At 38.0% G+C, this 23538-nt stretch overlaps 1 protein-coding gene across 2 annotated transcripts in view; it reads right to left on the bottom strand.

Annotated features, from left to right (window-relative positions):
* ENPP2 (ectonucleotide pyrophosphatase/phosphodiesterase 2) overlaps positions 1-23538 on the bottom strand; it is a 95565-nt gene that overhangs the window by 4828 nt on the left and 67199 nt on the right. The window contains exons 15-25 of one of the 2 annotated variants that reach the window (XM_012646561.1): positions 22883-23010; positions 20802-20889; positions 20553-20640; positions 19267-19451; positions 16682-16733; positions 9794-9868; positions 8355-8491; positions 7204-7339; positions 6451-6528; positions 3151-3283; positions 1517-1673 (exon numbers count right to left, since the gene is read on the bottom strand). In XM_012646561.1, the coding sequence (XP_012502015.1) occupies positions 1517-1673; positions 3151-3283; positions 6451-6528; positions 7204-7339; positions 8355-8491; positions 9794-9868; positions 16682-16733; positions 19267-19451; positions 20553-20640; positions 20802-20889; positions 22883-23010 (1257 nt within the window). The remainder of the gene's footprint in view (positions 1-1516; positions 1674-3150; positions 3284-6450; positions 6529-7203; positions 7340-8354; positions 8492-9793; positions 9869-16681; positions 16734-19266; positions 19452-20552; positions 20641-20801; positions 20890-22882; positions 23011-23538) is intronic. The other variant, XM_012646560.1, reaches the window with a different exon arrangement.

Raw genomic sequence — 23538 nt, 5'->3', positions numbered from 1 at the left:
CACAGGGCCAGGAACATAGATCAGGGCTTCTGTCCTCCTACCTAGGGGCTTTTCTATCATCCCTTCCTGCCTCCCAGCTGTCTCCATGGAGAAATAGTGAATCAGGAGTCATCTGTGCTACTTGAGAAAAGAGTGACTATTATATCTCCCTCATAACTAGTAGGAAAAGAAAACTTGATTAGTAAAGTATATATTCCTCTCTTGCTCACTCTCATTCTCAGTGTGTGTATGTCTGTGTGCATTTAAAAAGCTTTTATTGTGGAAATTTTCGAACATCCATTTAAGGGAAGAAAATAATATAATGAACTCCCATGACCTCTTACTTAGTTTCAACAATTATCAGAATTTTGCTATTTTCTACTTTCTTTTTACAAAATATGTGTGCCTTTTGCAAAACTAAAAACATTTGGTAGTTCTACTTTTAGCAATGTGAGGTATCTATATATTACTTTCCACAGAGGTTGTACCAGTTTGCAGTCCCACCAGCAGTGTAGGCGTGTTCCTATCTCTCCACATCCATGCCAATATTTGTTGTTTTGGGACTTTTTGATAAAAGCCATTCTCACTGGAGTTAAGTGATATCTCATTGTGGTTTTGATTTGCATTTCCCTGATGATTAGAGATGTTGAGCATTTTTTCATGTTTGTTGGCCATTAGTCTTAGAAAAGTTTCTGTTCATGTCCTTTGCCCACTTTTTAATGGGGTTGTTTGATTTTTCTTGCGATTTTCCTGAGTTCTATGACCCAGCAATCCCATTACAGGGCATCTACCCAAAGGAAAAAAAAGACATTCTATAAAAAAGACATCTACACTAGAATATTTATAGCAGCACAATTCACAATTGCAAAGATGTGGGAACAACCCAAGTACCTATCAATACACGAGTGGATTAATAAAATGTGGTATATGTATACCATGGAGTTCTACTCAGCCACAAAAAACAATGGTGATATAGCACCTCTTGTATTATCCTGGATAGAGCTGAAGCCCATTCTCCTAAGTGAAGTATCACAAGAATGGAAAACCAAGCACCACATGTACTCACCATCAAATCGGTATTAACTGATCAACACTTATGTGCACATACAGTAGTAACATTCATTGGGTGTCAGGCAGGTGGGAGGGGGAGGAGGGGATGGGTATAGTCACACTTAGTGGGTGCCATGTGCACCATCTGGGGATGGATATGCTTGAAGCTCTGACTTGTGTGGGGCAAAGGCAATATATGTAACCTAAACATTGTACTGCCATAATGTGCTGAAATTTAAAAAAAAAGTCAAAACAGAAAAGAAAATAAAAGAAATAAAAACATTCAGGCACTTCTATCATTTGTCAAATCTGAACATAGAAATAAAATGTTAGGCAAAGTTCTCTTTAGGTCCTCTCTTCTTTCTACTTTGTTGTACAGTACACCACTTTATAGTAAGTGAATTCTACTTCAACGATGAAAATATAAATTAAGAAACAAAGGTTAACTATGAAAGCAAATCCTAAAGGACTGTCTCCGTGAACTCACATTGCAGCTCTCGTCATTGTCGGGCCGGTGAGGAAGTATGAAGGAGGACACAGAGAGAGGGCCGTCACACTTGTCAGCAGGCTGAGTGAAATCCAGGCAGCTGGTGATGATGCTGTAGTAGTGTGTCGGCACGGGAATGGAACTGCCCTCCACATACCTGAAACAGGAAGGTAAAATAAAGTCACAACTGATGTAGAAGCTTTCTCTTTTAAATGATGACCAATCAATATTGCCAATGTCACTGAAATTAATTCCCATTCAGTTGAATCATTTGCCCCTTCTAAGCACTAGCCCACTACTATGTCTTTGAACATAATGTTTTATCTGCCTGGAATCCCCTCACTTCTTCAACCTGACAGAGTGAGAAAGATAATTCCGGGCAAAAAAAGAAAAATGCTTAGTCCAAGACTTGGAGGCAGGTAATGGTTAACAGATCAATGTAGTAGAAATGAAAGGTTGGAAGAGTCAATAAAAGCCAAATTATGGTGGGTTCTGAGTACCAGGGTGTGGAGTTTGGACACTATTGTTTAGGCAGTAATTCTCCATAGTGAAGATTTTTGTGTTAGGGAGTGTCATTCATTATTATATCTATATTTCAGGAAGGTAATTTTCATAGAGCTGTATAAAATGGACCAGAGGCAGAAGACACTGGAGCTAGGAGAATAACAGCCTTTTCAAGCTACAATGAGATATTAAACTTGGTACAAAGAACTCATTTACCAAAAGAAGTACTAAGGCCTGAGTGCTGGTTATGAGTCTAGAGGTATAAAAAATCTTTTCCAGTACAGCAGTGTACAGAAATTCACAATTCCTTGCCTGGTTTTCTATTATCTTAATTTTAACCATTTTCCAAATATTAAAATTATGATTAAGCTAATAACTTTATGTTAGATAAAAAACTATAACAATGATCGGCAACAAAATAAATGTACAATTAAGATAAAATTTCTCTTATTAATGACTAGAAAAGCAGTAATATAACTTCTATTTTATACATCTGTATTTTTAAAATAGCATTTTATTCTCTAATTATCTGTAAATCACAACTAAACCCTAATATTCTGTGTTGCTCTCTTATTGATTCATGCATGTATAAAATTAAATTACAACTGATTCTGAATTTGTTGGCATGTGTATTTTCTTGTCTTTTCCACTAGACTGTGAGTTCCTCACAAGCCCAGAATATCCCTTATTCTTTCATATGCCCAATATCACCATGGAGAGAGACAGAGGCAACCAGATTCAACCAAAATCTATATGCAATTTCCTACTGCGATGTACTAACTCAGAAAATCTAAGGGATTTCCAAAGTTCTCCCCATCCCCCAAAAATAATGGAGCTGAGTGGAAATGATCATCTCTCCAGAAGAGTTGTTGAATATATTTTAAAATCTTCGTTACGTATTCTTTCACGGAACAGAAAAGTGCATTTATTTACCACAAATCCCAAAATTCCATTCCAACCATCAATGCCGCATTTAATCATAAGAACTGAAGAATTCAAAAGGAGATTCAAAGAGAAAAACATTTAAGGGGTATCAGTTTTCCTCTAGTACATGAATATTTGAAAAACAGCCTTGAGTTGAGATCTTGGAATTTAAGAAATCACATGCTGAGTAGAAGTAAAACGCTTACTGCTTTATTTTGTCCTCTGTGTCATGTAAGCCATCGTAGTCATAGTCAAAAATTGGTCCACTTATCACATTAACTCCATTTCTTTCTGAGGCATATTTCTTCACCAATAACCTTTGGAAATAATTCCAGACCCCTGCGCAAAGACAAAAATCAATTCTTTGTGAACAAAACTCATTTTGACTTTGGCCAAAAGCTGTCCAGGGTGCATTCTACAGGCCAAATGTTATAAGCCAAGAGACAATAGAACTGTTGTGATTCATGAGAAGAGCTCACCGTAAAGCATTATCAGTGTGTGTGTTATTTATAAACCAGCAAAGGGAAATATATGGAGCTATGAAACAATGATAGCAGTGTTTAACCTAGTCCAAGAAGTATGGGAAGGATTTCCAGATGAAGTGGTTACCAAGGGATGGATAAGTAGGGGGCATTTCCTAGACAAAGAAGTGGAGGCCAAGTAAGGGAACAGTATGTGCAAAAGAGGACATACGGCATTTCTGAGTAATCAAAAATAAGGCCTTACTCTATCTTCTCTTCCTTCATGATCTCCTTAATATGCTAGTTCCCAAGTTTATGTCTTTAGCCCTGACCTTCCCACAGAGTTCCAAACATATTATCCAACCACCCATCTGATAATCCACTGGAATACCAAATAGTCACGGCAAGCAAAATATTATCCAAACACAATCTTGATGTTCCTTCCCAGTCCTGCCCCAACCTTCACCTACTCGATCATGTCAACACTCTGACACTACTCAGACGTTCAGGCCAAAATCCTGGGAGTCATCCTTGCCTTTTCTCCTTACTTCATACACATGAGAACAAGTCCTGTCAGTGCTGTCACCAAAATACAACCCAATAACCCCAAATCTGACCACCTCTCACCTTTTTCACTGCCTCTACCCTGGTCTAAGTTATCATCCTCTCTGAAGTGAACTGCCACAAAAGACTACTTCCTGAGCTCCTTGTGAGAAATGGACTTCCCTGGTAGCCCATTCTCCATATAGTAGCCAGATGGATCCTTTTACACCATAAATCAGATCATATCTCCCACAACCCCCACCCCAACACCACCCATTTCTAACACTCCAGATAGTTTCCAACTTCCCACCATGGCCTCTGCCTCCCTCCATGACTTCACTTCCTACCCTTTCCCCCTCAGCTGCAAGGCTATCTTTCTGTCCCCCAGCCTTGCCAAACTTGCTCCAGGCTGAACAGTTGCGTTTGCTCTTCTCCTTGCCTGAAAATCTCATCCCCTGATCTGTGCTTATCTGGTTTCTCCTCTATTACTCATTTCTCACTTTTAATGTCACCCCCTGCAGAGGATTTCCTTGTCCACTCTGGCTGTAATGTACATGATGACCAAGCAAGGAGGCATGAGGGGAGCAGAATGGAAAAGGAGAAAGGCAAAAGAAAAGAATAACAGAAGAAGACAGGGAGGCAAGCAATGAGTTGGTTCTGAAATATTCACTCCAACTCGCCATGCTCTCTTCTACATAAGGGTTGTGATTTTCCAGCTTTTATCTCTTCTTCCCTCCCCTTACTAAAAAGTACATGGCCATCTTTCTCAGAGGGCGTCAACTGTCCTCTATCCCTTCTGATATTCTGCTCTGGGTGAGAATGGCAGAGCAACTCGCCAGAGCCAAAATACCTTAAATAATTATTTGTGGTAAAGAAAGAAGCTGGACAGTGAGAGAGAAGTTCAAATGTTAACTTGAGCAATCAAAAAAAAAAAAAAAAATGGAGAGGGAGAGAGGAAAAGAAACAACAATGAGAACAGTCAAAAGGCCAAACCCGCAGAAACGTGGCATGTGAAAAAACCATTCCTCTAGTGAAGAAGAACAGCCAGCTCTCTGTGAAAGGCCCTTTCCATACCAGCCTCAGGGTGGTACCGTGTGTTTCCTTTATTACCATTTGGTCAAAAAACACATCAATAAAGAATAAAGAAATCCAGGAAACCCTGATTTGTGGAAATTAAATGAAGCTGCCTTCCGTGTAATAGTGTGATAAATGTATCTATGTGAGTTTCTGAAATGTTTTTCAGTTGGGTCTGAGAACAAACCAGGAAACCTTCTTTTAAAAGCAGACTTTAATTTTTCACTCATAAGCAACGGATTCTATCTTTGAATAAACCTTCATTTACTAACTAGGACATCACATAAACATTTTTTTGTCTAAGCTGTGTGGGCCACTTCTCCAGTGTTAAGCTGGGGAGACATTCCATTATAGATGACACTCCACAATCACTCGTTCCTGTCTTGAGATTCTATTTCAGCCCTGTATCACAGTATCTCTGCCACGTTGAATCACGTATGGGTGCATCCTTTTCCTACTTTCCCATAAGGATTTAGGTCTGTTCACTGTAAATGAACTAACAGAAAGTAAAAGCTACTCCATTACGTTTTCTCTATCTTTGCCTGCGTGGGTGGATGAAAGGATGAATGGATGGATAGATGGATGGAGAGATGAAAGAATGAATTCTTTGTTATCAGAAATAAAAAATGAATTGTTCTGGCCATTAGACAATTAAGTCGTAAATCCAAATGAGTCTTAGATGTCATGCAATCGAATCTCTTAACTTCACAAATGAGAGGTTAAATGGCATTTCTATGGTCACACAGCCAGTGGTCACACTGCAGGAACAAGAACTTGGTTTTGGGGGCCAAGCTTATTGTGCTTATACAATTCATAATATCACTATCACCCACAAATATTTATGTCATGTACAAAGAAATTATAAGTGTTCAAAGAAACTAAAACAATAATTTGCACAGTCCTGAAACCATCTGAAATTAATGCTCTGATGATTCAAAAGACACTTCAGCCTCTTGGGTTTCAGGGTCAACATTCAGAATATATCATAACCCCAAAGGAGAGAGGTGCTAGTGGCTTTTATTGTAATGTCCAATAAATAAATATAGACGCTGCTAAAGGTCAAGTGGCCTCAAAAGTACAAAAAAAGATCCTTTTAACCATCAAACTAATGAGCTTTGAAATAAAAATAGCAGCAGATTAAAAGAAAAACAGAAACTTGGTTTAGCTTCTACCATTCATGAGCTGGGCCACTTTTTGTGATGTCCATTTCTTAATTATAAACAAGGGATAAACTGCCAACCTTCCTCACAGATTCAAATTTTAGATCAACAATAGGGAATGTATATGAAAGGTCCTCAAAAAGTATACAGGCTATATACATGAAAGGTATTATTATTAAAATTAATATAAAGGTGGAAAAGGCAAGTGGTAAATTTAGAAATATTTGTATTCATAAATAACAGTGTATTAGGTAAATACTGGACTCACGTTTGAAAGCAGGATACATCGGAACCATGTTGGTTACAAGGAATGCATCATATTTAGCCTCTGGAGAAGAGCTCAGATCTAAGCATTAGGGGAACAAATAGCGTACATTGCTTACCAAAATCTACATCAGTCAAAAAAGCAATTTTCTAAAATGGTTCAAATAGCATGAAGTAAATGGATCTACTCTTTTATTCCTACTCACTAACTCCTTTATACATTTCCTACTCCCCCACCCCCTACTCAGCCTCTCTTTTTCACTCAATAGCTCTCTCTCAAAAATCGTTTACAATGCTTTTCCTTCCTACCTAGTTCTTGAGTCTACCAACCATTATGTAAAAGAATTCCTTGATTTCATTAGTGCAATTTAGACTTTAAAAAACTGTCATCGAGATAATGAGAGATAATTAAAGGGCTTCATGTGTTCTTAAGAGAGCCCCTCTATAGCATTATTTAATGGACTAATGTCTTAATGATTTACTATTTTGTTTTTGGAGTCTCATTTAATGATGTGAGGGGGAACACAGAAGAGTCCCTTGTACTTTAGAATTCTCCTGGAGAATGGGATTTTTGAAAGCTGGTCATTTTTTGGCCGATTTTGGAAGGATCCCACAGAAGTTTATCTCTACAATCTGTAGAGTGCTCCTCTTGAAGAAAACACGTGACTCTGAAATCCTAAATACCAAGTTTCACACTCTAGAATGCACAGAATAACATCCCTCTAGAAGCTTCAGATCCTGAGACTCTATAACTTACAAGGAGGAAAGAGGAATCCGTAGGACATCTGCTTATCATTTTTGTAGGCCAAACAGTTCTGACTGAAACTCGGAGAAACACGGACGTCAGGCCGCACACAATTCGTCAGATGCTCGGGAATGCCAGAGACCTCAGCCTGCATGAGGAGTCAGGGACGCTCAGTAATGCCATCACAGTGACAATGCCAAACCAACAGGGAAATACTGATGCCAGGTTGCTCTGCTACAAACAGCCAAAATCAAAACCCCTCCTAGCTTTTACTAGAGTTTATAATCTGATGTTCCGACTCTTTTTTTAAAAAAAGTCCCTACAATTAAATACCATAAAAGCCAATAATTTCCAAACTCTTATTTTTTAGCAGCAGAATGCTCTTACCAAAGTCTTCAGTGAAACACCAATATAGAGGAGAATATAAAGCAGAAATCCCGCTGTTTAAATAATGAATAGGATTCACAGAAGGTAACTTAAAAAGAACACCCTAAGAAATAATATAGACATATCTCCTTTAAAAAAAATACACACATCCACACAGTACGTACAGAAGCACACATATATGCACACAGTACAAATTAAAATGAAGCTGTGTTTTGGGTAATAGAAGTGTTCTCTTCCTTTGTACTCAGAAATGTAAAACAAAGCTCAACTGCCAAATAAAATTTTCTTATTCCTGATATACCTACCTATGTCGTCTTCATCAAAACTAAAACCCCAAAATAAAATTTTATTAAAAACAAACTGAATACTGATAGAGGGGGAGACCGTGGGTGTGTGGGGCCAGAAAGTATACGGGAACTTTACACTTTCCACTCAATCTTGCTGGGAATCGAAAACTGCTCTAAAAAATAAAGTCTATTAAAACAAACAAACTAACTTTAGTGGCTCTGTAACTAGCAGGAAACGACTTAAGCGAAGTAAAACAAACTAAAAGAATTAGTATGCTCCCTTCAATGCTTCACATAGTGCCATGGAATTATTAGAACATCAAATTATGACTAGTTCAAAATATCTTGCAGTAGATCCAACATAGGATTTCTTTCATCAGGAAAAACTAAAATATTTTCCAAGACAAGATTCTATTAAGCAAGCATTCATTGTATTAATGCAAGGAATGTAATAAAATGAAGAACATAAAATCCAATTTTCTCAACAACCTGTTTGGAAACAGTATATGATGTCCAGAGGGGCATTAGGAATATTTCGCTATAACCACTTTCAAAGTCAGTATGATATAAAATATCATATCTGGTCCGATAAAGCACTGCAGGTCGTCCATAAAGGAGATGTCTCTCTAGGAAAGAAAAAAAAAAACTGTGTTAACCACATATCAAACTTTACCTCATTTAAAAAAACATTGGAAGAGAGTCAGATTGTCTAAAATTTGCTTATTAATAATATAGCACCTTCTTCTTAATTTAATCAACTTAGTTTTCCTAATACTTTTGTGATTTATCTGATCACCTAAGCATGGGTCAAGGTTTGCAGTTATCAAAGTTATAACGGTAAATGCCATATTTATGTTAATGCTTTCTTCAGTTGTAAAGAATTTATAATCTGAATAGGAAGGAAACTTTATATAGTAAATTTTGAGATGATTTGGCCAAAAGGAACGCCAATGGAATTGGAATTCTATAGAATTAATTAATTTGACCCCTGATGAGGCTTATCAGGTTAACCAGTGATTTAATTAAGAGGAAGGCTCTCTTTGATCATTATTTGCAAACTGCAACTTGAATATGCATTTTCTTAGCATAAAAAGTGAGTAGTAATGAGCATTTAAAACAAGCAGCTTTGTCACATGGAAGAAAACTCTTTAGGTAAGTACTTAAAGGAACATGTATAGATAAAATAAGTGGGTATTCAAGAGGGTCCTTTAAATACATCAGTTGCCGAAGAACTCAGCAAAGACCCCAGAATGCAGATTCAGACCCCCAAGGGAAAGTGTTCCTGTTAGGAAGAAAAGGTCTGAAACTTTACTTTTTGAAGATGACGTGGGAGTTCAGTATGCAAACCTCCATTCCACACTCACAATAAATGCCTGGAGCTTAATCTGCCCACTTTGGTTAGGCTAAAGTCAAAACTTCCATAGATGCTTGGAAATTGGGGTCCCTACAGGCCAAAATTTAGAGATTGAAGCTTAGACATTTTACCATTCCATAAGTGGTAATTTTTTAAAAAATTGTTTTTTACTGTTATTTCTAATAGAGAAAATAACTTCTGGCAATCACTTATTAAATTATGTATACATGTTGCTTTAAATAAAGTGTTACCATTCTATGCAAGTAATGGAGAAAACCCTTTGTGGAATACTTTGCAAGACCCTCCCAAGTAGAACTGCTGATTTGAGGCAAAGTGGCCCACGCCATTACAACACAAGCCTGTTCTGGGTAGTTTGGCTTCTTCAGCATTGCAGTAAATGCAGAAGCCTTGGTTAAGCTGCCAAATTTAGGGACCCACCCCGAAGAATTAGAACATAATATGACACTATTAAATAAATGAAATATAATAAACAAATAAAAAGCCAGCAAATCATAACAGTAGTACTTGAGGGCTGTTAACCAACTCAGACTTTCCTTCAAAACTCAAACCAAACCTTTTCTAGGTTCAAAATATCCATTAATGTTTTCCTTGTTTTCATTTTTGCTGCCTCTGAACTTCCTGGTTTCAGCTGGAAGCAGAAGTACCAAAATTCTTTGAGAAGCTATTCTCTTTTTATCATTCAAGTTTTAATGCATACCAAACACATTCCTCCAAACTCAAATTCAAGCTTAGGATCCAATCCATTGCATTAGGGGGACAGCAAAATATAGTATCCATGTTTCTACACATAATACCCCTCCTCAGAGCAGCCACCAAACAAGAGACTTGGACAATCTATAGTTTCCACCCATTCTGGCTCTTCCCCCAGTCCTGCTCATTTCTTGACATTCTCCTCCCCATAATGTTCCATCCCACAAAGACGGAATTATTTGCAACACTGCTCGTGATCATTGTGAGCAATTCTATGCTATTAGACATGTTACTATATTTCCTTTCTCTGTACCAGGAATAATTTTCCAGTCTTCTTCACCAATGCTGTCACCTATCTCCTTCCAAATATTTCTATTAATGTATTCCTCATCATCAAACTCTGACTGGGCACTTCCTTTGTGCCAGGCCTTCGGCTGTAGAATGGAGATACTGGGTGAAGATGATTAACACAGAGCTCTCAACCTCAAAGAGCTCACAGTTCAGCGGGAGAGACAAACATGGCACAAATAACTGAGAGGCAATGTGGTCTGCACTACGTCAAAGATAGCTGCAGAGTGTGATGGGAACACAGAGGATGAGGACTGCTTCCAACAGGGTCGAGGGGCAAGGTGGCATCTGTAAAGTCCTTTACAGAGCACAAGAAGTTAAACCAAGGTGACCCCATGTCACCTTGATGCCTTTTGGCCTGGCGTAATTGTTAACAATATCCCTTTTCATACTCAGAAGTGCATGACAAATAATATGGTTACATAGTTCAGCTCATGGAAGAGACATGAGGGGGTAAGGGAGAGGAAGTCCAAGAGGGGAAGAGACACTTTCTTAGATTCATTTTCTCCTGAAAAAGTTTCCCAATTAAGCTTCTCCATCTCTATTCACTCTTCTGCTCTACACAGAGAGACTCAACTTGCTTCAGAAATTTGGGCTTCACAGCTTGCAAGCTATTGTCACACACAACTAAATACAGTTTTTGGCACACAGCTGGAGCACAAATATATCATTATCTGACTGACTTTTTCTCAATTGTTACTGGGCAAAAATGGCATTAAGAAAAAATATATATAGTGGCTTTGGCAAAATCCAACCAACGTCCCCAATGACCCCAAAAAATCTACTTGAGTCTTCCTGAAGCCTAATAGTTTCATCTAAAAAAGAGATAAAATAATCTTTGCGGTAAGAATTTTAAGGTCTAGAATCAAAATTTAGATTTTATTATTTTCTTTTTTTAGTTTTTCTAAGTATCAAAGAATCACAGGTTCTTGGTCATAGCCTGACTCAGCTAGCCCTTAGGACATCCTGGGTGAGGCATCTGTTGCTTTTCTATTTAGAAGAAAGTCCCTATTCAGGCCACAAAATACTTGAACCTTGGTGTTTACCCATGTTAGGACCTTTATCTCAAGATCAACAACCATGGAGACTCGCTTTCAAGCCTCTGCTTTTGCAACATATGCCCAGGTTTTTCTTTATGTGGATCTAGTGCAGCCCGTGTCTTCCCAGGCTGGGTTCTTGTCATAGAATTCCCGACAGAGCCTTCCTTCCCAGGCTGGGAATGCCTGTCGTTGAACTCCAGACAGAGCCTGCATTCCACACCCCAGGTCCCTGTTTACAATAGTGTCTCTGGCATTTTTGGTACATGCCAAGGTTCTCCCTCCAGATACCACATTTGGCAAAATATTGTAAGGCAAACCTTTTAAGTGGTGTGGACTTCCCCAGCACTTATTCTTTTTGTCTTCCAAAATTTGGTCATACAGACATGAGTTTGTGTTTCTTTTCCCTCCTCAGCTTCCTGATTCATATTCCCACAGATTAGCTGGCTGACTTGAGAACCACATGAAAATCTCTCCTTTTTTAAAAAAAAATCTTTCACTCCCACAATAATGTGCTCTTAAACTTTACCACAAAATCTCTACCCAAGGTCTTTCCTTTTCCCGCATCCCTTCTCCTCCTTTGCCTTACAAGTGCTTACTATCATTTGCTTTCATTTTAACCTCCTCTGAGATTTGATTCGAGTACCTATTAGTGCCCTGTTCTTTGTTACCTCAACCCTTAAAACATTATGCTGTAATTAATTCATCAACTAGCTAAATCCTGCAACAAAACAATAACTTTGTGAGGACAGAGACTTTCTCTGTTTCATGCACCACTGTATGCTCCATCTCCAACAATGCCAATCACATAATATCTACTTGGTAAATACTTAATGATAAATTAATGTTTTTTTAAAATATTGGCTTTCTACATAGGACCTGCCTAATATAACCCCGAGAGATAGACTGGGTAGATCAGCATGATCTCCATTGCACTGATGAAGGAACTGGAGGTCTAGGATTTGTACAAAATAATTCAGCTGCATAGCAGCACCCAGAATCTAGACTTCCATCCTCCTGCTCCATCATTCTTCTCCTTAGTCTTTGGGGTGGTCTCCTGATGGATGCTGACTGCTGCGTTATTCTAATGGAGGGCAAACTAAAATGAAAGTCTGAGTACTCCTGGGCATGAGCTCTGCCCGAGTAATGCCTACTGAAAAGCTAATGAGGACAGCAGTTTGTATCAAAGCATCTAGTATTTCAGAAATAACTTCCAAACCCTGATATACACCGAAATCCTCTCTTGATATATTCTCTTTGTTCCAACTCTTAGAATATGAAGCATTTTTAGAAGAAAGACACACAGGCTTTAATGTCATATGAAACAGGAGTCAAATCTCATCTTAGCTCCTTATAGCTCTGTACCTCTGTAACTTAACCTTTCAAAGCTTTATATCTCACTGGAATGCTGCACTGTTTAGGGGCAAAATATGCAAAGCGCCTAGTACAGTCTTGACCCAAAGTAGTTGTAGTTGGAGTGTTTAATAAAGGGTTTGTGCTCTACTTCAATATCAGCAAAGAATACTGGTAGGTAAAGGTTAATATAAATAAAATTCAATCTATCATCAAATTCACCTTGAATTCTACTATAAATCATAAACAATTATGCTATGTATTGATTTCTTCCAGGTATTTCACAAAACACAGACATATATACACAGACACGAACACAAAAAAACATGAGTATATCTCCTTCTTTCTTTAGTACAACCAATATCTCCAAAGAAATAACAAAAATGAGAAACATTTCAGAATTGAAAAGAGCTACAGTGAAGATTCCTTCTCTAGCCATACTCAGGACTCTGCTTTAAGGTTAACATGAATTCTTAGTGTGTAAGTCATTTTTTCTATCCAAACCACTTCTCATTGTGTAAGATAAGAGCCAAACATACATAGGTGTTAAAATTATTTTAAATTCCTTTTTACACAAAGATGATAGTGAGTGATAACCTAAGGAAATATGAAACATTTTTATCTCAATGTAAATAGAGAAAACACTAAGGTTAAAATAAATGGTGCAATTATTATTACAGTGAAAATTATACTTGGCTATAGTGCCAGCATTGCTTGCTATGAGAGATTTAAATTTTTTCTTTTCTTTCATTCATTCACCATTAATCTGAAGTCACAAGGAAATGAGTTTTCATAGCATGGTGAGTCTGCCAAGACGTAAGGTATGTGTGATCCAGAAATAACAACAGTCATGCAATTAAGATCCAGAATCTACCACATATCTAAAAATATTAAAGCTTTAGCAAGTAGTTTGGATCACTGCTTTTCAAGAGTATATTTTTCTTCCTCTTCATTTTAGTAAAGGGCTTGATTTCATAACAATTTAAATATTTAGAGAAAAATACTGTCCAAGATTAATTTAATATACTTCTCCTTTTTTTTTAAACCTCAGATATCCCCTGGGTTGTTTCACCAGGGGATGAAACATATGTTTTATATAGCTTTTATACATGTATTTTGTATAGATGTATGATTGATTTTATAGCATATGACCTAAAACAGGCACATACGAATGTTACAAGTGAAATGTGTACAGCATAAGACATGCTGAAAAAAATCAACTACTTACATTTGTGTTTAAAAAAACTGATAATAAATATAGTAAAACTTTAAAACTGCACAGAACTTTAGGTTTACAAACTGTTTTAAAAGCTTCACTACGTGTTTAAAAGGATCCAGAAAGGTGATATAATTACTCTGAAAGTAATACACAAAGTGATCCACATTCACAAGGTCCTACTCTAGTAAAGCAGACATTAAATATTTTGAATGGGAGACTGAATTTATGATGCAGGAAACATCATAAAGCCCTGAAAGGTCTCCAACCAAGAAAATATTGCTTTGTAGCTAATCAAACGACTGAAATAGAGCCCATAAGAAGACAGAGACCAAGAGACAAAGAGACAGGGAGAGAGGGGCAAGAGAGAAAGTATTAGGTTGATACATATTCCAGAGTCTAAACATGGAAATGCTTTGAACGTAGTAACATAATGATAAATAATAATTTTTATTTCATGTTATACTTTTCAAGTCTCTCTGGTATCATTAAAAGCTGGTCCCACGGGGACACGGGCAGACCAAGGGCATGTACTACTCTGATTCTCCCCTCATATTTTATGCCACCATTGAAGCCATGGGTTCATGAGCCAACAGTGGCACAGTTGTCTCAGAGAAACCAGTGCCAGCCCAGGGTATACACTCAACAAATGCTTGCTGAATAAATCCACGAGGGTCCATTTCCATGAAAACACATAAACTTTAAGCTTTAGAGGTGTAAAAAGACACTTCAGTGATATAAATAAGACACATTCAACTCTGAACAGAGATGTGACGTCACTGAACTAGCCTCCCAGCCTTGAGAGTTAGTGATTCATGAAGAAGATACTTCTTACTCTTAAGCTTAGAAGTTTGAGATCACCATTTATGCTGAGTTTGTGGGACTGGTTTTGTCATATGAGCACTCTGCCACCAACAAACCAAATGTAGGGATTTTTTTTCTCAGACAGAAATGTGTTAGTATCATGAACAGCCAGAGTTTGAATCAACAAAAACATGGGAGTCCAATAAAAGTTAAAGTTATCATAATTAACAACCTCATGAGCTTGAGAAGTGAAACATCTGATTATTATTCCTCTGCCTTGGTTATGGATTATTTGAAAATCTTGAATCATGAGATTCCCCAACCCTTGACTCTGGCAATGTTTCAATTTTTCTAATTATAATTATAATTATAGTCCGCTGGAGATTAGGTGTCAAACATTCAAAAACACTTGTAGAGTTTGTGAAGGATTTGTGTACCTTCCACCAACAAAGGCCTATTTTCAAAGCTAGGTTCCTCCAATGACATACCTACAAGTCTGTGTGTTCTATGATCAAAGGGAGAAGGGTGGTGGTGGTGATACGGAAGAAGAAGGAGGCAGATGAAGATCTTTCTAAAGGGGAAAAATAAGTCAAGCAAATAAAATGTCCTACTGGTTTCTTCAACTCTACTTAATCAGATTGGAAACAGCACATATGATAAACAGAACCATATGTAAGCTAATAACGCAGGTGATACTCTCAGGAGAATTTGGCTGTGTGCATCTCTATTGCATGACTCGAGGATGCTGTGCTTAGGTTCTATCACTTTTTAAATACACTTTCAGTCATTTACTTGCTGTTGAACATGCTATCCCATCTACTGCAGTAACCTGTCTAGGAACTTTTCCCTCCCTTCTATTATCTTGTAATTTTCTGGATTTTCAAAATCAGAAGCAAGAGCTTGTGTGGGGAATTGTATTACTGTGTTTACTGCCTCTACTCATTGCCATTTGACTTGCGGGATAGAGACCTTCTGGAAAAAATAGACTTCCCTGCACCATTGTAGGAGACGTCATGTGCACAGCTTGGGCCAGTGAACTGTGAGTGCAAGTGGCCTCATAAAAGCAGAAACATTGAGACCCAGCACACAGTTTTGTGGTCCCTCTGTTCCCTCTGCCATGAAAAGGACGTGTCCCCAATAGGGTCTCCTCCTTCAGCCTGGATTCCAGAATAATGAGAGAGTGGAATAATAGATAAAGGAGACTTGGAAGGGTAAACAGTGGGAGGAGAGTGCGTATGAGAAATTATTCAATGAGTACAATGTATATAATTTGGGTGATGATATCCTGAAAGCCCTGACTTGATCACTACATGACCTGCACATGCAAAATAATTGCACTTGTACCCTGTAAATTCATACAAATTTTTAAAAAAGAGTACACATGTGGCAGAGCCCCCTTGGCCTTCAGTCAGCATACTAAAATGTGAGCAAGAAATGCATCTCTCTTGATGCCAATCATTGAGATTCTTTTTTGCAAACTTGCAAAAGTTCATTAATACATGCATGTTGTCATTGTACATAAAATAATAGTTAGGGCTCAAGACGATCCCTTATGTGAAGATGGAGTTCTGATTTGATTCTTTTTGAGTATCTCCCCCCACCACAATATACACATGGACTCTCCAGGAAGGTGAGCTTCACATAGGTACCAGCTGCTATTACTTATAACTGTGACTACCCGTTAGAAGAAGGCCCATAGCACCTTAACTTATGACCTACCAAATGCACAATGGATTGTCCATTTCTCAGAGGGCTTTAAAGCTATTGAGGAGAAAAAAAAAAAAGCTAATGGAATGTTTCTATTGCACAACTGACATCTAGTACACATAGAATAAACTAATACCCTTTGCCAGATAGATGTAAAAATCATGCTGCAATACAAGTTTGAATTTTAAAAAATATTGGGCTTACATTATAAAGTAAATAAGAAGTCTCTTCAATTTTTGAAAACTAGAAAAAATTTATCTGATTGTTTGTTCCATCAATCCCTTACCTTCTGTAGACCCTTTTGTATGAAGGCGTTTGTTGAGTTCATCCAATTTGTTCTTCATTTGTGAAAACCAGTAAAGGAAAAAAGAAAGTAAATCAGAAATGCTCTTTCTTTCCTGTACCCTTCTCTGTACTTAGCACCCTGCTAAATTCAAAAGAGGATCCTAAACTCTATCAGTAGCATAAATTCTTTTGAGGAATTACTATTGTATCTCAAATTGACATTCTAGGCTCCACTTGCTAGTAGTTCTATGTCTATAAGCACCTTCTTTAATTTCTCCATAACTCTGTTTCCTTCCCTTAAAACTGTGGAACCAACTTACCATGTTGGTAATGATGATTATTTGGGCACATGTATGTAAATAATTAGAATAATGCCTCAATATTTCATGTTAATCCCTAGGTACACTAAAGTGATTCTCAAACCAATTTATGAAATCAATTTTTCCAAAGCTAAAAAGTAAGGACTCAATAATTCAGAAAAGTAATGGCTCAGCAACTCCGCCCTTCACTATATACCCTAGAGACGCTCTAGCATATGCACACAAGAGGACATCTGCAGTAACATCTGCAGCAGCATTGTTTGTAAGTGCAACATTTGGAAATTACCCAATGTTCTCAAATAGAAAAAGGAATAAAATCATTATGGTATATTTATACAATTAAATATCACTGCTGCATTAGCAGTAAAAGTGAGTGAGCTAAAACTTCATGTATTAATATGCATAAACCTCAATAACATAATGATGAACAAGATAATTGCAGGATACATATAGTATAATAGCATTTACATAAAAATTTGTAATATGCAAAACTATACTGTAGGTTATTTTAGGAAACCAAAGATTATTTAATATATTATTTTAGGGATATTTAGGGATATTTTAGGGATACATACATATGGAGTATATAAGTACAGAGACAGGCATGGGAATTATGCACACTATATTTAGGATACTAGTTACCTCTGGGTAGGAAGCAAATAGGATGGAGTTGGATTCAGGAAGCTTCCACTGAATCTCAAATGTTTTCTTTCTTATGTATATACTGATGTATTCTTTTTTATTAATCTCTATACCTTCTCAGTATGTCTAGAATTTTTTTTTAATAGAAGGAAGGCAATCTTTTGGAGAAACTCATAGACAAAGATAATTCAGAATTTCTCTAAAATGGCTTAAGACAAGATATCCAAAAGATTTCTTGTTCTTCAGAAGAAAGGTAATTCAGAAAACAAGATACAGTACAACAAGTGGATTCCTCTAAAATTATATTTGGGATCTACTTCCCAAGACTACTCCCTGTTGACTTTGCAACTCAACTCCTCCAGCTAAGGTCTGAGCATTACCTGCCCTATAGTAATTAGCCTTCTTACTTCTTGTCAGGAGCAAAAGCAGGAAGGAGAAAAAAATAGCGGAGTGGGGAAGAAGAGCAATCTGAATTCCGCCAGTGGCAAGCCTCCCAAACTGTGGCTCCTAGGCCCCTAGGAATTCTGGAGGGTAACAAATTGTAGAGGAAGGAGATAAGGCAGTAGGAGAATGATGTTCCATTTTTCTGAGGCCTAATAGAAAAATCACACATTTATCCATAATAAAACCACACATGCAAAAATACCATATTTCCTTGTGTTGGGCTGGCATCATATCAACTCAGTGCGGTAACTCTAGTTAATTCCTGCTATAGAAACACTGGTTGGCAGCTGTAAAGGTCTTTGATCAATATAAAATTCAGTAAGTAAAGTATTGCTTAATATTTGTAGTTTGTTTGGTATTCAAAAACTGTCCAAACATGGTGTATGGGACCACCACCACATTCATGTTGGACTCTTCTCTATCCTGCTCTGTGTCCTTGGAGACTGACCTCTAGTGACCACATCCATGTAAACTTGCCCTGTGGCTTCCCGTTGGGCTCTCCCAATAAGTGACATCTGCAAGGAAGTAGAGGGGAAAGAGATGAGGGAAAACTCCCCCAGCTCTTTTCCTGCTGGGTGGCGGTGTATGAGTTGCACTCATCTACCAGATACAATAGTTCCTTCCTCTTCAGCTCCTTCTCCATGCTCTGGCAACTTGCTCTCTTCCCTCACCCTACAGGACTCGGAGGGTATCCTGCTAACCCCAGGGCATTTCATCATTCTTTACTGACTTCCATTCACCCTTCCCAGCCTTTGTAAATAGTTCTCTCATTAAGCATGACTGTAACAATTTCTTTAAACTCTCTTTCAAAACCTCTTCTACATGGCTCACCTGTTTCCTGTTGGGACCATGACTGATAGACACATGATCCATGGCTTAAAAAAACAGAAAAAGTTTTTAGATGGGAACTGTGACTCCACAGAATAGCATCATGAATTCTACTTTTTACCCTTCCTCCTCTATATCTGAGCTGTCCAATATGGTAACCACAAGCCACATATGGCTCTTTACATTTAAAGTAACTAAATTCAAATTTTAATTCGTCAGTCACACCAGCCAGTGGCTACCATTTTGGACAGCACAACTATCGACCATTTCCACCATCACAGAAAGTGCTACTGTACAGTCCTGTTACACACCCACCAAGGTCCTCCATGAGAAACATAAAGATTATTTCTACCTTTGGCTCTACCTTATCATCACAGGTGCAGCCCAGGTCAAAATCAGACTGAAGGTACATAATCCCTGGATAATTGGGTCGGGCAACTTCCTCTGGCATGGTTGGCCTGAAGGTATTAGTACGCAGGAGATGATTCAAACTTCCATGGGTCCCATTATTAGGAGCTGGTTTCAATCCCAGGAGATCTGATGAAAATAATGAAAAAGAGGCAGGTGCTTATTAAATTTTTTTGATGAGATATGGTAAGATCAAAACCTTTCACCTTCTAAGAGTCTGAAAACTCTGAACATAAATCAGAATTGGATAAAACCAAATTTACCTGGCAGGCACCCCCTTCTTACCTCCTGAACCATTCTGGCCTGACCATGTCTTGCCACAGCTTTCTGAAATAGCCATGTTCATTGCTCCACCATGAATAGAGAGAAACATTCTCACAAAGAAAGAGTGAAGGAATAAAGCCTAAACTAGCCATTGCCTATGTCTGTGATAGTTACAACCCAAGGATTATTAGTGTCAGTATCACTATCCTTCTGCACTTCTCTGGGACTTTTTAATCCCAAATTTCGAAATGAGGCTTACAATCAATGAATAACCATGTCTGCCCTCTAAGGCACTCCACAGAAGTGTGGGGACAAGAGGAGGCTTTGGCTGTGTGCCCTGAAGTGCCACTGTGAGATGAACAGGCTGATTTCATAGCAAGTGAATGGTTGCCAAGTGGGCACACAGTGCCTTGCCTAAGCTCGGAGGCAGGACAGGGGAGAGCTAGCAGCCAAGATGGGAAAAGAACCCAGGAGACCCGACTTGCAGACTCCCCCTCTAACCACCAGACTGGCACTCCCTTACTAAATAGGAAAAGTTGTCCTCATTCAACAACTAGAAGCTCAAAGAAGAAAAATAATTAGGTGCACATAAATAGCTGGCCAGGATGCAAGCTGGCAAAATTTTAACTGGGCTGCAATGCAAGAGATGGAGTTGGGAGAGGGCTCTGTGTGGAACTCTTGCTCCAGCAGGTCTCTGACCAATGGTGTCAAGCTGTAATGCTATATTGGATCAGCCAGAGGCTGCCAACAGAAACACCCATTAGCCAACTGTTGAAGGAAGACAAAGACGCCTTAGAAGGATTTGATATTCTGCCTTTGGAACCGATGGGCAAGTTACAACATTTTTCCTATGGGGAGAAAAGGTGGTCCCAGAAGATGGACACCTCATTTCTTTCTCTGACATTGAGGAAGTTCATATATTAACTAATCATTGTTTCCTTGGTTTTGATTACATATGTGACTTACCACACATAACATTGTAAAGTTCAATGTTTTCGAATGGAGGTACTTTAGTCTTGTACTTAAATGTTGGGCCATAACCTACAAAAACAGTCTTCCAAAAAGAAACAAAACAAACAAAAGCAATTAAACATTGTTTGATAGCACCTCTCCCTCTATTTATGAATACTGTGCAACTTCATGCACACCACCATTTCCCATGCTTTCTAAGAATCACTAAAAACACAATTTCAATTCCCTGTTCTGCTATCATACCTGCATGCTGTTGACCTTGTTATCAAATCCATGGTCTCCCTGGAAAAAACATTTTCCTGATGGTTTCTTGTAAACATCCAAAGGTTTCCTACATTGAAACGATTTTATGGTCAGGATCTCTCACAAAATCACTCTGATAAAATGCTAATTTCAGGGTACAAAGAATCTCTAAGAAGGGGTTTTTGAAAGCCTGTCTCTAATTACATCATTCCTACAGTGATGAAAAGATAATTCTGTTCATTTCTCCAAGTGCTTTTGCTTTGTCAATCACCCAGGATAAATGGGGGCCTGTAAACAGAAGTTGTGGTGGCCTCATCGAACCTGTGCTTACACCGAGCAGGGCATTTGTCATAGGCAGTGCTCTGCCTGTGTGCTTCACTAGCTCTGAGACTGTAAGAATCTCAACTATAGGATGATGTGTGTCCGGTTCACTTCTACAGAACCCTCCCTAGGTTCAATGCCTAGGGAGGCACTTTTTAAATATATTCTGTTTCATCAATGAATGGAGATCTCTATTCTATAAAAATGTTGACGTGCAAATTTACCCATCATTACAATATAGCTAGAGTATAACTGAGTGGTCAACTTAACAGTAATAGGGATCTATTTTTAAAAAAGCCTGGCCTCACCTAGACAAGATCTCTATTTAGAAATAGAAAATGGAAACATTGCTATCTAGACATCAAGACCATTTGACCTTTCTTTTTGTGACAGGAAGATATCTTTTGCATAAGTATCATGTGGCCCTTTTCCAAAAAATCTTTCATGTTTATTTAATACAAACATTTCCTAAATACTTCCAAGGTACATAGCACTGAAGTAAAGTGCTTAGGGAGAACAAAGAAATTTATCATAGGGGTCTCCACTCTTAGGAAAAGTACCTAGGGCTTGGGAAAATAAGATATTTGCATATAATACCTCGACAATACAAGAGTTAAAATCAAAAGATTTACTGCTTAATTAACATACCTGGCTTTGGTCCACACTAATTTGCTCAACTGCCTTTGTCTTTTGCTTAACTTCTACTCAACTCTCCTTTTTCCTTCCTATGAACCCACCAACTTTTCCATGCTGCCCCATACCATAAAAGGCGCTGCAGAGAACGTACTCAGCCAATTAGTTGCATCTCTATAGCTTTTCCATGAGGATTTCCCATATCTGTTCTACATGATTTCAATAATTTCTGTTCTTCATACATCTCTCATCATATTCCCACATATTTAACTCTACCCACTTATAAAATTAGGGTATATTTATGTATTTTCATGTGTTCCATATTGATACAAGTTCCCAGAGAACAAACATTTTTCTGGTTATTTTCTCTCCCTTGTAAACTAAGAATACCTAGCAGAATGCATGTAGCAGTTGTTCAATTATTGCTACAGACTGCTTCACAAAACTTTTCATAAAGAGAACATTGGAGGAAGAGAGAGTGGGAAAGGGCTGCTTCCAGGTCTGTACGAAAATGTATAAACCTTTAATAATCAACTGTTTGGAAGTAGTTCAAGTCTCTGGACATGTCCTACATCAGATTAAAAAGGAAGGAATAGTCTCTTCAATATTGGGGAGTCTTTTGTAGTTCAAAAGAAGGAAAACATCTGAAATATTTAAAGTGACATAAAACATGTTCACGATAATAGAGGTTTTAAGATGAACAACATTTTCCGAAGTCTTCTATAAACACTGGTACAGGCGAAGTCTCATCAGCTGAGACCAAATTAGCCCAGCATGCTAGGGCAAGGTCCCAGTTATACTTTTGATTTACTCAAGTAATAAGAATAGAGGTTAGAATATAAATTCAAAAAATGAAAGTGATCACACACACACACACACACACACACACACACACACACACACAGATGCACTGAGAGACTATAAAGAGACATTCAGATACTAAGACCCAGAACACAGAGATATATTGTCTCAGCACTAATTGTTTATCTAGCCCACAAAATCGTTGGAAACAGCAAGATTTCCAACTGAGATTTCTTTTAATGATAACTAAGGACCTTAAAACATTCCCAGTTGCCAAAAGAGTGGTTGTGAAGATGAGAAACAGGGACAGCCCATCCCCTAGTTACCTTGCAACATGCCACCTGCGGTCCACCAATAAATGGATATCCTCAATTCTTCTGTTGTTGGCGTAGTGCAAGCGTTTGGGAAGGTGCTGTTTCATGTAAGGTTTAAAGTGCTGATCTGGTTTTTTACACTGAAACAGAAATGGAAATTAAGACTCTAGATGGAATGTCTTCTAGAAAAAGTCTTAGATATTCTATCTCTAATAAGTTGAAGGAGGTTTTAAGCCAAGCAAAAGGTTGGCTAGTGAATAAATGGAATTTGTTGCTCCCTATCAAATACATGCTTCAAACAATTAAGTTCAAAGGGGATTAGATAACTTTGGAGATGAAATGCCAGGCTATCAGAGGAGAGTTAGGAATTTTAAGATACATTCCTAACTTAATGAGACCATCACTAAGAGCAAGTCAAACTCTGAGGGCTTTCCCTATTGCTTCTAGTGAAGGATGGGGGCGGGAAGTAGGAAGGAGCACACACTTTCAGACCTTTCTGATTAATGCTCATGTGCTTTTAAGGTCTCTAGCCTGCATCCAGGAACAATGGAACAGCGTGGTAGGCAGATCTGGTTCAGAGAAAGTAAAGATTTGTTTAATCATGAATGAATACTTTTCAGTTCTAATGGGAGGATCAAATATTCTCAGTTTGTATCATTGCCAAGACC

Source organism: Propithecus coquereli, unplaced genomic scaffold (genome assembly GCF_000956105.1).
Source record: "Propithecus coquereli isolate 6110/MARCELLA unplaced genomic scaffold, Pcoq_1.0 Scaffold247, whole genome shotgun sequence".
Classification (NCBI taxonomy): Eukaryota; Metazoa; Chordata; class Mammalia; order Primates; family Indriidae; genus Propithecus; species Propithecus coquereli.
Note: the sequence above shows the minus strand (reverse complement) of the source record. Positions and strands in the feature narration are given on the sequence as shown.